Here is a 15,182-nt window from a genome sequence, read left to right as displayed (position 1 = left end):
GCGCAGCAGAGAGAAAGGCAAGGTAGATGAGAAGATATCAATGAAGTTTAGAGGCAACGAAGCAGACACCAACGGAGCCGCGTGATTGAGCATTGCATTGCACGACTCAATACGTAGATATGTACCACAAACTGGTGAACAGGTGTGGCATGAACTGCAACCCAGTCATCTACGCCTCCAATGCTCCCCATCGTCCCATTCCGTTGACTCAAACGTCCGTGTCCTCGCCCTCAAAGTCCTCACGTGTCAGCAACTGGCCGTCCAGAATACGACCCATGTGAGTCTTCGAGATGCCCTCTCCATTCCGCCGAATCTTCGACATGAGAACCTTCATGAATTCCACCGGGCTCTTGCTCAGTCCCGAACTCCCTCCTCGTCGACCCTCCCCATCCTTCAAGATGAATCCATCTCCAGCAATCTCCCATCCGTCCTGAGCCGCCTCTGCTGAAAGTCCCAGGAAATCGCATGTTGCCAAATAGTCATCGTACGAGCTGAGGTACAGCTGACCGGCGAACAAATTCAGCCGAACTGCCAGTTGACGAGGTAGAGCCAAAGGTGTGACCTGGCTGGGCGTCGTGTAGAAGTCCAGAGCGTCTTGTGGGTCGTATGCCATGTTGCATCGCGGCTTGTACAAGTGGAGCGCCGTGCACTTCGAGTTCTTCACGTGATCAAGGACGGCACAAGCCTGCAAAGGATGGTGGTCAGCAAATGTCTCAAAATTAATGGGATAAGGGACGGGCTTTATGTCCGTGCTCTCGCTCGGACTGCACTGCACGAGCTGCACTTCAGTAGCCTGGAGCATGCAGCTCGAGCGGGAAAGCGGAGACATATTCTGTCTCCGTGGTCCCGCTCAAACTGCACTACTCGATCTGCATTTCAGTGGCTCGGAGTGCGTAGTCTGAACGCGACAACGGGGGTATGCGCCTTCAGTGATGGGTCACTTACCTCGACAGGACTGATGATCAGTAACATGTCAATGGTGCCTGAAGCATGCCTCGACACTATCCACTGAACCGGGCGCTGGTACGCATCAGAGGCGAGCGACTTCTTCTGCGAAGGCTGCTTCACTGTTCGAGCAAAGTCTGCCGACGCAAGGACCTTCTTGCCCCCGAAACGATCAATATCGAACTCCATCGCAGCGCTTGTCCCACGCAGCGCTTGAAATGCCGGCATGTACTTCTTGGACGTGGTCGAGTATTTGCCACTACGGGCAAATGCGATGATGTCGGCGTGGACTTCATGTAGCGCTGGGTCCGCGGGATGTGGCCGCTGGATCTCCCGCTCCTGTTCGATCTCTGGCGAAAGTTCGCGCTCCTGTTCTTCCTGCAGTGTGCTAGAATTGTACTGAAGTTCGTCAAACTTTCTGCAGCGGTGAGCAATGGCATGGGAGCGAAGGTCTTCGTCAGCGTCCAGTTCAGTGAGCACTGTGTTGGTGCGATCGAGACGGGGCTCGTAGCGGTCTTGCACCGTCTGCGCTTCTTCCTCGAGGAACTTCTCGGCCTCGTCTTTGCTCAGAACGGTGGCTCCGTCCTTGACCGCCTCATTCCAGATCTTGCTCTGCTTGATGAAGCGCTGACCTTGCACCGCCCAAAGTGGCATCGAACGACGAGCTTCGTTGTACTGCTCGGCGATGCTCCAGTGAAGGACGTCCGGGACCGTGATTGATGTTGTCGCGGGCTTGGAAGTGCACTCCATGATCTTGATCTTGATCTCTTCAGAAACCAAAAATACCACAGTCTGACCTTTTCCAAGCTGCCTCAGCCTCATGCACGCTTGGACCAGTCTGTCTTTCGTCAGGCCTGCGCCCAGTGTGACTGCCGCGCGATAGGTCTTTGGCAGCTTGAGATCGATACCGCGAGTGTGGGCTTCGTCGAGGAAGATAATAGCACGATCCAGTCGAGAGGCAAAAGGAGATGTCTGGAGCGCCTCGGTTACACCTTGACGGTCGACAACGGTCAGCTCATCCTCGTCGTTACAGTACACTGCAGCATCCTTCTCTTGACCAAACAATTGCAACCACGCGCGAGCAACGCTTCGGTTGCCGTCCAAGATCTGTGCCCCGACATCAAGTATGACTTCGGGCATCGGCTTGAGGCTCATCACTGTGTCGAGAATGCGATCAACATCGTTCGAGATCGTGCTCCCGATGTGTGGCATGATGCTCACTGAATTGGCAGGCTGGAGGAGATGATCCAGCACAAGCGCGTTCGTGTGCTTTTGACTCTGGAGATCGAGATGGTGGACATCTAACGGTAGCAGGGCGCGGGAGTCATTGGTGCCGCTGAATCCCGTTGTAGGCCTATCCTTGGCGACTCCTATGTCCCAGCCGGAGGCGGAGAGCTTTTGTGGAAATTCCTTCATCTCCTTGGGAAAGACGACATGTCCAAGGAAGTAATCGACCACATTCTTGGCATATCGTAGATGTGGGAAGACCTCAATTATACACTGAGGACGGTCCTTGAGATTGATGCCTTCGATCTGGCGGAAGGCAAGGGGGAGATCGGGTGCATCCTCGACCCACGCCCGAAACTCAGACCCAGCCTGATCAGACTTGGTCAGGTGACCGAGCGCAGTGAAGAGATCGTCGTCGCACAGGCCTTGGTAGTAGTGACATAGCGACGTGAGAGCTATAACAACGTCTGGATGGCTGAACTCGGCTCTAGTGCTGGGGCTATCCTTTGCCCGATACGGAACTGATAGCTTCGTTGCTGGGACCCTGCTTGCGTTGCCGTAGTTGACTCTCCAGCGCTTCTGACTGAACACGAAGCGGAGCACGCCACAGGCAAGTAGCCCTCTCAAGAGTAGCAATGTGGACTTAGTGGAGTCCGTCAAGAAACCTCCATTGCTGGCGGCGTGGACAGCATCCACCTCTGTCTTGTCAAGCTCAAGCTTGGTCAAGTACGTGAGCACAGCGCTACGAACCGACCCGGGCTGTCTGGCGATAATGGCAAGACTGGGCAGTCCAGAGGAGCAGATGTGTCCTGCGATGAGCTGAATTAAAAGATCAGCGGCCTCAGTGCTCAAGATGCGCAAACGTGGAAAGCTGCCAACGGCATGGCTATCAAGTTCGACCGAGTGGGGATGCTGTGCCAGAACTTGTGGCGCGAGCTTTCGCGTCAGCTGCAAGACTTGTTGTAGGAGGTCCCAGCGCTCCGGTGCCATCTCAATAGGACCTTGAACACCCATGGTATAGATGAGCTCGAACTTGACGCTAAAGTTCTCATCGCTTTCGTCGACAATATCCCGAGAGCAGGAATGGAAGAAGTCCTGGGTCTGCATGAGCGACTCGCCAACGGAACCATCGCCCTTGCCAGTGATGTAGCACTCTGGAGCCATCAACTTGAATGAAAGCAGATGCTCCGGTTGAACCAAAAGCACACCTCCCTGAACCATGCATTCACGAGCCAGAGCGTCCGCAGCTTGAGCGGCGGGTAAGTCCAGCTTCAGAGAGCGTGAGACGGACAGGTAGTACACGCGACGACCAAGAAGGCCGCCTAGCTTTGCCTTCAACATCTCCGCCATTTGCTTTGACTGCGGCTTGGCGACAATGACTCTCACGAGTTGAGAGCCGTCTGCGAGCGCTGCGGCCACCATAGGCACAATGACGGATGACTTTCCTTCGCCCATGTTGAGCTGCATGACAGAGTTTCGACCATCTGGCGGACTTCTCATTTCGCCAGCGATCTGCTCCTGAACGTCTCGGATAAGGATGCCGCTCTCCACTTCCATCAGCAGTGAATCGGGGTGGTCTTGAGGCCGCCAGTTCTGGTGACCAGGGTTCTGAAGTTCTCTCGCCAGGTCGACAGCAGAGTCGGCGACCGCAAGCATTCTTTCCGCATGCTGGAGAGAGCCGAGCGAGCACGCGTACTTCACAATGCAGGACTTCCACGGTTGGGGCAGGTTCTGCCAATGCAGGTGATTCAACTGCTCAAGAAACAGCATTGGGCAGACTCGCGGCCAATGTTGAAAGATGTTCGCCCCTGTATGCCCGGCTACCAGCGTTACAGCAGCTGAAAGGTCCTCGTACAGGGAGCTGGCATAAGCCTTGCAAAGCTCGTGATACTCGCTGAGCATTGGCAATGTGACATGAAACTGTAAGAGGCCATCTCCAACAGTCTCCAGACACGTCTTGCTGCTCCGCAAGTCCTTGACGTACTCGGTCTCGTACTTGGAACCATTCGTTGATGCTTCGAGCTGCTGAAGCAGAGCTTCGAGTCTATTGAAAGTTGCGGATTCCAGGTCTCTGGTCGTCGTCTGGTCGGAGGAACGTAGAACTGGGCGGCCCTGAGCCATCAGAGGTGAGAATCGGGAGAATAGATCATGAGTCGAGATGTAACCTTTGCGGGCGACTGTCTGCGCAGCTTGCATCATTGCCACCTTGCCAGGTACAACAATCGTGTTCTTGCTCAATCCAGAAATGACATCTTCCAGCTTCTGAAGATACTGGGAAAAGATGTAGTTATGGTACCAGGTCTTGAACTTGGCTTTGATGGAGACCATGGCAGCAGCAACATTGAAGTACGTAGACACGTCCGCAATGTCAGGAGCCGATGGTATCTCGCATCTCCACTGCATTTGAATAGCGTCGACAAATCGGCTAGCGTTCTTGCTGATGTTCGAATCGTATTTCTGCCGGCGTTGGTTGGTGTGGGCAGTCTTTGTCTGGTTCGCGGCTCTAGCGATCTGGAATTCAGGACATTCGTGTAACGCCCGCTTGTTGGCGTTGACCTCTCTGCGAAGCTCGTAGTCATCCAACATGTTCCCACGCACTGGCTGTAACGTGCCGGAACTATCGGGACCGATTGTCAGCGGAATGTTGCTGCCCTGTGTCAACAAAAGCCCCACAAGTTGGAGTAAAGGGCGTTCTAAATCTGACCAGGCCATGGTAGAAAGCCACATGACAAGATCGAAGGTATGAGGGCGGCACGCAGCCTGGTCACTGAGCACTTTGTGCAGCGCGGTGAAGTTTTGGCAGATCCAAGTTTCGTTATCCTCGGTCCAATCTGCATCGTAACGAAGCTCACTCCACGCCACTGCATGCTCGGGGCCGAAGATGTAGTTCTGCTTTTGGAACGTTGCCCACAGTCCGCTCGCCGTTGTCGACTCCCAGTGGAGCGTGTCTGATCCGGATCCGACTCGCTTCGCCATGATGAAAGCATCGCTCGCTCGCTGAGACTCTTGATCCTGGTCTCGACCCGAGTACATTGCATCCTCCACAGTGGTATGGTACTCGGCACCGAACATTGACACTCGAAAAGTAGCCGTGCGAATACGATCGCGGTGCAGCAGCTGGACGTTGATCTTCGGTGGTCTCGGAACCTGCACGCTGGATTCGGGAAAGAAGATCTTCAATCGGTCCCATTGTGCGAAGATGGTCTGCACTGCCTCTTGTAGAGCTGGGTGTTGCGAAAGGAACCCGATGTTGGCATCCCAGTCCAAAGTCTGCATAGATCGCTTGTGAGGAGGATAGTATTCGCGTCCAGGAGAGAGCTTAGAGATCAGCGTAAGCAGATCGACTTGCGCTTGTGTCAGCTGATCAAATGATCGCACAGCGGCTGACTGGAGGATGGTGATCGCCTGCTCTGTGCCAGTCTTGTGCGTGAGGAAGTCCGGTAGGCAGTATGAAGTGAGTGCATGGAGATATGCAACATACAGTCTGCAGTCAAGACTTCCGTTGTCAATTAAACGTCCAAGACTCTTGTCCACAACCAGCAAATGCACCTTGACTGTTGACTCGGGATCAACACGTACACGCACATGCTGACCCGCCTTGTCATACAACACAGTGCCTTGCGGCACGATGACCGAACGGCTGCCAGTCTTGAAATGTTTGAGCATCAGCTTGTTCTCCAGACCAAGGAACGTGCCCACAGACTGGCTCTCGTCGACAAGCATGCCACGGTATTCTCTTGACCGTAACGTTGTCGTGCCTCGGGCAATGCTGAATCCGAGTTTGACGCTCGGCAGGTGGAGCTCAACCCTCAATTCTGTACCAGCCGAGTCAAGCAAGCAATGTATCCGGTCCAGAACTGTCAAAGAGGCGAAGACGACGCCCATGGATTTCGAGGTAGCGCTGCTCATAGCGATCAGAGTAGTTCCGTTCTTGCCCAATCGCCACTTCCCGTTGGTATCTGCCAATGTCCAAATCGCAGACGACACAGACATTAGAGCCTGCTCGATTGGGCGGAAGTGAATGGTTCCAGATGAGGTGTCGTACCAGTGAACAAAGCCATCCGTGAAAGATCGGGGAAACTTGCCGCGGAAGAGTCTCGAAGGAATGGTCTCAAACACCTTGCCATCTACATGTGCCTGTACCAAGAGGTCCTTGCCCTGCGAGTGAGGGTCATGCCCCAGGCCCAGGAAGATGTTGCTTCCCTCGACAGCCTTCTTGACCGAGTATTGCATCCCGGAGAGAGTGGTGGGCATGACTTCGATGGCAGCGTGGCCGAAGAGAGTCTTGAACAGCGCCTTATTCTCATAGTCCCTTGGAGCACCTCCGACGGGGACGCCATCCACCAGCAGTTCACCGGTGAGAGTGTTGAAGTGAACTTTCATCTCTGCGCCGGTGCCACCACCCGTCGTGATCGTGCTCATCCAGTACTCGGCACCGTTGCCAAGGCGGTGCCATGGCTCACACGGTGTATAGGCGGACCACGATCCTGAGACTGCATCGTCCAGCCCGGCACGACCGGGTGGCGAAGTCATGGAATGACATCTATGCAGGACGCTCTGAAATCGAAGCGTCAGAAGGCTGTCCAATTTGCTTGGCGCTGTGTTTCTGCCCTCTCGAAATGCCATTGAGCACTGCCAAAGGATAGATGCATTTGAATTTGCTTCCATGACGATGACCAAATATGAAGGGTCAATATCGAACGTGATGCCACAGATGAGAGCAACTTGCGTGGCCTTTGCAACGAAGAGAGTTCGGTCCACCTGGTCAATGGCCTGCTGGGCTTTATGGCGAAGTATGTGAAGCCAGCCGAAACTGACCACGCGAGCTTTGTGAAGGAATTCCACGCAGGACTTCTGGATCTTCGGGCAGTCGCTCGCAGATAAGACACGACTGGCCATCGCGGTGAAAACGCACAACGCGTGGGAGGATTCCCAGTTCTCTTTGATTCTCTCAAGCGTACTCTCAAGGTTCTGCACCAGGGCAGCTGCAAATGTGATATCGCTCAACACTTCGTGTGATTCACGAAGATCACCGCCAGAAGGAGGGCCAGACTGGTAAATGCACTGGAAGAGCACGAGCAGGGTCTCCGGTTTCCGAAAATCGACTGTGGCCATGCCAATCTGCTCGAGCATGTTCTGCCATTGGATCGGGTGGCCCAGCGGAAGGGTGCACAGATCTCTGTATTCCTCCACCGTCATGGATTGAGGGCACTCATGGAGGCTTGCAAGTATGACATTGGCATCTGGCCCGGAAGGCGATGCGGCAGGTCGGAACATGTACTTCTGGGCCGCCGCCATATGGCCTGGAAGCTGGTATGTACACATGCTCTCAGTCTTGCCGCGGAAATCACAGGGAGTGAAGAAGCGGTCAAGAGCGGTATCGAAGTACCGATAATCACACCCGTTGGGGCCACAAACCTCGGTCTTGTTGGTCTTGCCGACATCCTTGGTGCCGTAATGGGTGACAACGTACGGCTTGTTCTCCGAAAGCAGATCCATCCGTCGAGAGAAGCCGTGCACGTAGTACCCCGACAATTGCTTGTGCTGAGCCAATGCATAAGACGTACGCGGACCGTCGGCCACGTAATCGCCCTTGAAAACATCCATCAGGAGGTACATGAGAGCGTCGCGCCAATGAGCGAACCACTCAGGGAGCTGCAGCTCGAATACGACCGCCTTCGCCTTGGTTGTGTCGCTTGGAAGTGGCCACTCGTGCACCTTGATTTTCAACGCTTTGGCACTGGCGCTGTAGCTACACTTCTGGCAGCCGGGTTTATGCACAGTCTTCCAATCGTCATTGAGACGGTCAACACACTCTTCGACATACTCGCATCCTGCCACTGACTCGTGCAGATCCATCAGGCGTCTGTATTCTTGTTTCTGGCGTTCGAGCTCGGCAAGCTTCTCTTTGCGCTCTCGTGCTGCCTTAGCCTCGATTGCCGCCAAGGTCTTCTTGTGCTCGGGCGATGAATCGTAGTATTGTGCGGCGAAGCTGTCTGCACGACTACAGCTGAACAGCGTAGTTATCGGGATCAGCGTAGGCTCGGAACGCGAGATCATGTAGGTCTCTACATCACGCAGCCGATTCATGTGACTCTTGCGTGGTAGAAGGAGGTTGTGCAAGATCTTGTGCGGTGCGGATGTGCTGTAGCGGCGGAGTAGTTTGCAGCACGCAGTCGCCGCCATGTCGCAAGCAGCCCAGAGCTCCACCATAGTCAGGAGCATGATTGAAGATCCCTCAGGATTACCGCGGTACTGGCGACTCGCATGATCGTGGTACTGCTTCATCAATACTTTGAGGCGCGAGCATTGACTACCATCTGCATCGACAGAAAGTTCGGCGCTGATCCATGTCGACAAATACTTCTCCACCCATTGCTCGAAGCCTTGAAGATTGAAGATGCCATAATCCGAGTCGTCGAAAGCGGCACTGGCAAGAGAAGGGAGCTCAGTCGGCTCATATTTGACGATCCTTGAAGGTGGGTCAAAGGACGGTGGTCGGCTGCTTGAAGGCCGTGACTGCATCATGCGAATGTACTCATCAATCTCCGGTAGAGCCATCACAACATCTTGGGCGAAGTTCAACGAAGACAGCTTTGACAAATTCAAGTCTTTCGTGGCTTGGGCTGACTTCATGCGTTGTTGCATTGCGTTGTGAGACGAGCTTAGGGTGTCCTGAATTTCTTCTCTTGCGTGCATAAGGGCGGGAGGTTGGTTTGGCAATTTCTGCAATCGACGTACGATCTTGGCGCTCATACAGTACAGCATATTGCTGTGCAGTGACTGAGAAATGGCTTGCTTCAGAATGAAGTTGTGGATGTAGACCACGCACTCCTTGTAGAGCAAGTTGCCGTCTGGAAAGTCTCGGGAGAGCGCCAGCTGCATGGTGACTCGAATTAGGAGCCATATCGGTGATCGCCGCCACGGTCCCTCGGCTTTCTTCCAGAGCACATCATCTCGAGTGTGCTTCAGGATGGGGACCACTGATGCTGCGGTCCCAACGGAGCGAAGAAAACCAGCGAGGAGCAGTTCGGTGACAATGCCTGGGTGTGTGGTATCCCGCGCTTCGTCATGCTTTTCTCCGTCTTTCCGAGATTGAGGTTGCATGCCAGGGACAGGCTGAATGCTCATTTTGGCTAGTGTGTTGGCGAGGGTGATCTGAAAATCGGGATCTCGAAAGACATCGGTCTTGACTGAAACTGCGCAGCCAGGAAAGGCGCGAACGAGGCGGCCTGCCGTCGACATGACATTCTCGTTTGTTGCAGACAGCTCGAAAGCCTCGAACAAGGCGGCATCGCCAGTCTTGGTGATGGTGACGGCGGCATTCTGCGCGTGGACGTGTATGATAAGGCCGCCAGATGCGCACTCAGCCAGCTTTTTCAGTGTTGAAAACAGAGAAGATGCGCTGATGACGTCGGGACCGCCGTATGCGCTGGAAGATGAGTCGAAAGTGCTAGCGAGTCTGTCGAGCGCGATGCCGTGAGCGACCGTGGGTAGACGAAGTGCCAGTTCTCTAAGCGCTGCAGAGGTTACTTTGAGCAGGTGCAAGTCAGAGTCAGCCGGAATTGACTCTGCTGATTGTGGTAATTTCGGCGGGAGGAAGACGTGATTGATAACGTCGTCCAGACTTGCGCGAGACAAGGTCGCCATCATGGCGAAGGGTCGTGTTGTCGTCTTCGGTGCTGCAAATCGGATGAGGTGCGTGTTGTTGTGAAAGTTTGGAGTCAGTCGTGGAGCCGAATTTGCCAACGTGGGGACGCGAGCGTTTGTTTCGAAGCTGCAGGGTATGCAGGGATGTCCACTAAGCTTTAGGCGCTGGTCTGCAAGTGAATGAAATGTGATGTGTGTGCTGGCATCTCTGTGACGAAAGCGATGGTATGCGTGGAAATGCAAACATGAAATGAGTCTCGAAACCAGTGGCTCAATCACTAGATATAGATGCCTTGGAAGGTGGTAGAGGTGTCTTTCAATGTTTTGAGACATGCTGCGTTTGCTTGTGCGGGTTCCCGCACGCTCCCGCGAAATGCAGCAAATGAGGGCACGTACCTGAGGCCAAAGAGACACCCATGGTGGCGATCGACGATGATTTTGATTTCCACTGTGTTTCTCTCATGGCTCGCAATCAGCTGTAGCCCAATGGTCGGCTTCATTAGCCATGGAACTGTCGGTCCACCAATTCTCACGGGCAGATTGTCAATTGTGACACATTCTCCACCAAATTCCTCAGAGACAGTCCAATCTTGTGCGTCAGCGCGCGCGTTTCACAATGGGGGCTCTGCGAGTCTTCGAGATGGTCCTCAGGGTTGTTCAATGTTCATGGCCTTTGATACCCCGATAACCGTGAGAATCGCAGACTTTTGCGCCGAGAGGCCTCGAGGTAGAGGTGCGTTGACTAGTAGTCCATGCTCCATAGTCCAACTTGAGCCATACAAGGCCTCGTCCTGCGTAGATGCAGCGACACCAACTGCAGAACGCACTCCACGTCTAGTCCGAACCTGTACAGGCCGCTAGATCGTCCCGACGTACTCATCTTCATGTCCGCTCAGAGCATGTGGGAAACAGAACAGCAAGCATTATGGGTCGAAAATGGTCAGAATGTCTCTTTCACTCTCACGATCACAAGAGGTGAAGTTGACAACATCTCCCGGCGACGCGTGAGGCTTGGCAACAATAGACTTTAGACCCTGCAACGGCGCGCCATTCGGTGCCAGCCACCAGCGGTGAGGTTGGCCTGCCTCCACAACCTGAGCTCTTTACGATCCTGTCAAAGACGTTCGCAAATGATCAAGGGAACCCAGTCTTGAATATCAAACGAAAGTTCATGCATTGAGCAATTACATCAGTTTGAGACATTCTTGCCTTGCTTCATTGGCCTATCGAACCGATCCTTGAACCCTTCCTACACTCACGCCAGCGCATAGCGCATTACCCGCCATGGGTCTCTTCGAATCCGACGACTACCTGACACCACGCTCGAACTCGTACCACGGCGGCGGCAGTCGAGGTGTCTCACCCGCACGCAGTACACGAAGTGCTCGAAGCACAAAACCCAATGGCGCATTCGTACGACCCGCCGCAAGTAATAGCGGCAGAAACACACGCTCAGCATCTGGTGCGAGCTTCTTCGGCAATCTCGGAGGAGGAGGCAGTTCGCGTGGTATATTCGGCTCGAGCAGCAGCGGTTCGTCATACTACAAGAGGCGGCCGCGAGATGGATACATCAAGTCCTTACTTCACAAACTGCAGCGGATGATCAAGGATTTGTGGGCTTATGCGAGGAGACATCCGGTCAAGGCGTTCTTTGCGGTCGTTGTGCCAATGCTCAGTGCTGGTGGTGCGATCGGAGGGATCTTGAAGCAGTTTGGGTTCAGGCTTCCGATGGGCTTGGGTGGTGCTTTGGGTATGGGTGGCATGGCGAGGAAGATGGGAGGCGGATACTACGGCAGCGAAGGATATGGAGACTTGAGGGACTTGGGAGGGCTTGGTGGTGGAGGCTTTATGGAAGGCGCGGGAAGCTTGTTCCAAGTTGCGAAGATGTTTATGTGAAGAGCAGAGAGACGGAATGTTCCTCGTTGACCGTGAGGCAAAACAAAAGCAGGATGAGCTTGGAAGCGGCGTTGAGATGTTTGCTTTGGGCGAATTGGCCTTGATTTTCGACATGAGCAATCTACAGGACAAGCGCGAGCTTGGGCAGGCCTGAACGCCTTGTCGCGCGGATACCCTTCAATTTGAGTCTTTGTTGAGCAAACCAGGAAGATTGTATTCTTCGACAGTCTTCTGTGCGGTCGCAAATAGTCCAGCCCTCGATGAGGTGGGTGAATCCAGGTGAGTGAATCCAGGTGAGGCAGGCACGGATTAGCGCTTTGGGAAGGGGCGTCGGCTTGCTGGGCTTGCATACACTTCACTTCACTAGTTTCTTCTCTTCTCGTTTCGCTTCGTCGCTTCTCCTTCCCCTCTACTCTGACAAACGGCAGCGCTCACATTCTCCAAGCAGCATCGACTGACGCTTTACCTCAGGATCTTATCACGCCGCTCCCAGCAGAGTACCAAGACCGCAGTGATGGCACGCACGAAGACGACCACGGGGTCCAATACCATCAGACTCGGAAGAAGATTTTCCAGTCCAGACGGCTGGATCGGGCGACACGTGCGCTACCTTCATATCACACACGCACCTACATCAGCAGCTAACGTATACAGCCACGAGATGTCTGGCCAGAGCTTGGCCGAACCGATCCCACAGGCTTCACCTTGCGTCGGTGGATGAACCCGTGCGTTCACGAGCCAGTCACGGCCGTCTGCTATTCGTACTGACTTCATTGCCTCCCAGTCTGCGCCCACTGCCGCCACTGTCCATCGTCTTCATATTCAACCCATCCTCCTCCACAGCGGCCCGCTCACTCGCCACCAAGTTCGCCAACGACTTTCCCGCATACGCTCACCTTCACATCCCAGACTACTTGTGCAATCTCCGCGATCAGATGCAACTGGCCGTTAGCGAGAAGCTCTTGGGCGACCTTCACCCAAGTGCATTCATCTCCTTCATCGACAAGAATACCTACCCTCCCAACCACTTCCTGATCGACATTATCAAACGAGCATTCGAGGTGGACGGACGCCGCAACCCAACGAAGCCGAGGAAGTGGGTTATTACAGGGCTTCTGGCTCAGTGGAACCTAGTAGCAAAATTCAGACATGTGGTACGCCGTTCTACAGATCATTCTCTGTCATTCGAAGCTGACCTATGTCTAGATATGCGAGCCCATGGCCACCATCTTCTTCACTCCACCGGGAGCGCACCCCAATCAAAGCATGGTGGAACTCTACTACGACTTCGTGGATCGTGGTGCACGACCCTTCTGGCTGGAGGATGATGAAGAGGAGTCCTACGCGAGGCTGTTGTGGGCGATCACAGATCACGCTGTGCGAGGAGGACTTCTGGTGTCATCCGAAGTCACGTCGGACGAGCCGCAGCCAGGTTTTGCGGAAGGGAGCATGATGGAGATCGATACGCAGACCGGGCCCGAAGCAACAGGGCCGTCCGAGGCCGCTTTGAACGGCCAGGACGCAGACGATACTGTGGAGAGGGAGACAGACATGGACCTACGGAGAGCGGGAGGCCGCGACACACCGATGGAGGAGAAGTGAGAGGAATGCACAAAGCATAGGGCAGATGGAGAAAATGGAGACAGAGCGCATGGAACCTCATACGGAGGTTGAATGCGATGAGATACCCCTTTTTCAAGCCGGCGACTGATTAATCTGCAACATCTTGTCCTTTCCGCCGCTGACCACACCAACCTCCTTATCCCAACATACCGAGTACACCGTTGACTCCGAGCCTTGTTCCTGCTTCGCACCCTTCTCACTCGCTCTGTCAATGACATACACCGGCGTCGAGACCTGTCCACCACCTGCCTCACTCGACGTCGATCGAATGTCCCAGATCCTGCACGTGCTGTCGTCGCTCGCTGTGATGAATTGGTAACTTGACGAAGGATCTCGGGAGATTGATCGTATCCAGTTTGTGTGTCCGCTGCAGTGAAGAGCGCTGACTTTCGTTGCCGAAGCGCGGAGGTCGACAAGGTCAATGTATCGTAACGCTCCTCCTGTGGCGATCAAAGAATGTTCTGGTAGGTGGCAGAGAGCCATCAGACTTTGGTTGGTCGTCTTTGTGTCCACGCAGCGGCTTGTTGTCAAGTCCCACGTCTTCACTGAGTGGTCGATCGAAGCGCTGTATGCCACCGTGGCGTCGTTCTCGTCGAAGCAGACTTCCTTTACACCCTGCTTGTGGCTGTCCAGCATGGCGAGTGGTCCTCTTTGTGCGACAGAGATCTGCGGACCGGAGAGCTTACGGCGCTTGTTGGCTGTAGGTGCGCGAGCTTCAGGCGCAGCTGGAGCTTCTGACTTCTTCGTGGTCCAGAACCCGATGCGGTTGTCTGCTGAAGCGGAGAGGATACGAGAGGAGGGAGCGTGGACTGCGAGACTATCTGTGACTGACTTGTGACCGACCAGTTCCAATTTGGGTTTGAGCGAGCCAGTCCCGGTCTCGGCGTCTTCAAAGTCCCAGATTCGCACCGATTTATCCATGCCTGCGCTGGCGACTTGTGTTGGAGAGATGAACCTTGCGCAGTGGACAGCACCTCGATGCCATTGACCAGTGGCCACGACTTCTGAGCTCATATTCCATATACGGAGGCTGCCGTCAAATGATGCAGAAAGGAGTCTGCTCTGGACCGGGGAGGCGGTCTTTGCCCATTCTGCGGCTTTCGAGGTAGAGGAGAGGACATCAACGGAGGAGATCCAGTCATCGTGCTCATAGCTTGCTACGTGGAGTGGAGGGACCAGGGCTTTGACGTATTCGACATTCAAAGTTGCTTCCGCGCTGATGCCGTTTTGTGTGAGGAACTCGTCGAGAGATGTACGAAGAAATTGGCCATTGATGAGGAACTCCAGAGGAACGGGTCTTTCGGTTTCGAGGAGTCTGTTTACCAGAGTAGAAAGTTGATACCGTTTCAGTTCTGCGCGAGATGTTAGTGTTTGCCAACTCATATTGAAGATCCTCAGTACATACCTGTCGACACCAGAATCGGTCCAGTCTGCTCGGGAAGCTCAATCTCGCCATCCTTTGATTTGAGGTGTATCCGGACCTGCATGGCCCTTGCTCCAGTCTGTGCCGCCATGTGGATTGTATGTTTCCAAGTCTCGTATTGATTTGGTGGATCGACTCTGATAGAGTATTCTGCGTCGGCGACTTTTTTCTGCCGTTGCCGACCCTAATTCAGACGGCAGGCACGGGTAGCTCCCCGCAAAACTGCAACCGCAACCCTGGCGCGTCACAGCCGAACAGCTCTCCCACTTTCACATGCTGAAAATCCGCCTTTGTCCGTTCTCATCTGGTGGATGCCGTGACGAAAGAGCACATCGCCAAGGCTCTACCTGCTTCTCGACCTCATCTGCCCGTCACCTCTCTCCTTCTCATCAACTCCTCCAGACCAGCCGCTCACACC

General features: G+C 54.3%; 3 protein-coding genes across 3 annotated transcripts; 1 reads left to right on the top strand and 2 right to left on the bottom strand.

Annotated features, from left to right (window-relative positions):
- Positions 1–229: 229 nt before the first annotated feature.
- MYCGRDRAFT_19773 (uncharacterized protein) lies at positions 230–9,537 on the bottom strand (the record flags this gene model as incomplete). Its single annotated transcript, XM_003850640.1, has 2 exons — positions 230–685; positions 946–9,537. Coding segments are annotated over 2 exons (9,048 nt in total), but the record flags the coding sequence as incomplete, so codon positions are not given.
- A 1,569-nt stretch (positions 9,538–11,106) lies between these two features.
- Positions 11,107–11,718, top strand: MYCGRDRAFT_94438 (uncharacterized protein; the record flags this gene model as incomplete). The annotated part of the gene is made up of 1 exon (XM_003851126.1): positions 11,107–11,718. The coding sequence occupies one exon, from the start codon at positions 11,107–11,109 to the stop codon at positions 11,716–11,718; it is 612 nt and encodes a 203-aa protein (XP_003851174.1).
- A 1,625-nt stretch (positions 11,719–13,343) lies between these two features.
- Positions 13,344–14,888, bottom strand: MYCGRDRAFT_73948 (uncharacterized protein; the record flags this gene model as incomplete). Its single annotated transcript, XM_003850639.1, has 2 exons — positions 13,344–14,693; positions 14,747–14,888. 2 exons carry the CDS (start codon positions 14,853–14,855, stop codon positions 13,414–13,416), a joined length of 1,389 nt encoding a protein of 462 aa, XP_003850687.1.
- Positions 14,889–15,182: the final 294 nt, after the last annotated feature.

Source organism: Zymoseptoria tritici, chromosome 7, assembly GCF_000219625.1.
Source record: "Zymoseptoria tritici IPO323 chromosome 7, whole genome shotgun sequence".
Lineage (NCBI taxonomy): Eukaryota > Fungi > Ascomycota > Dothideomycetes > Mycosphaerellales > Mycosphaerellaceae > Zymoseptoria > Zymoseptoria tritici.
Note: the sequence above shows the minus strand (reverse complement) of the source record. Positions and strands in the feature narration are given on the sequence as shown.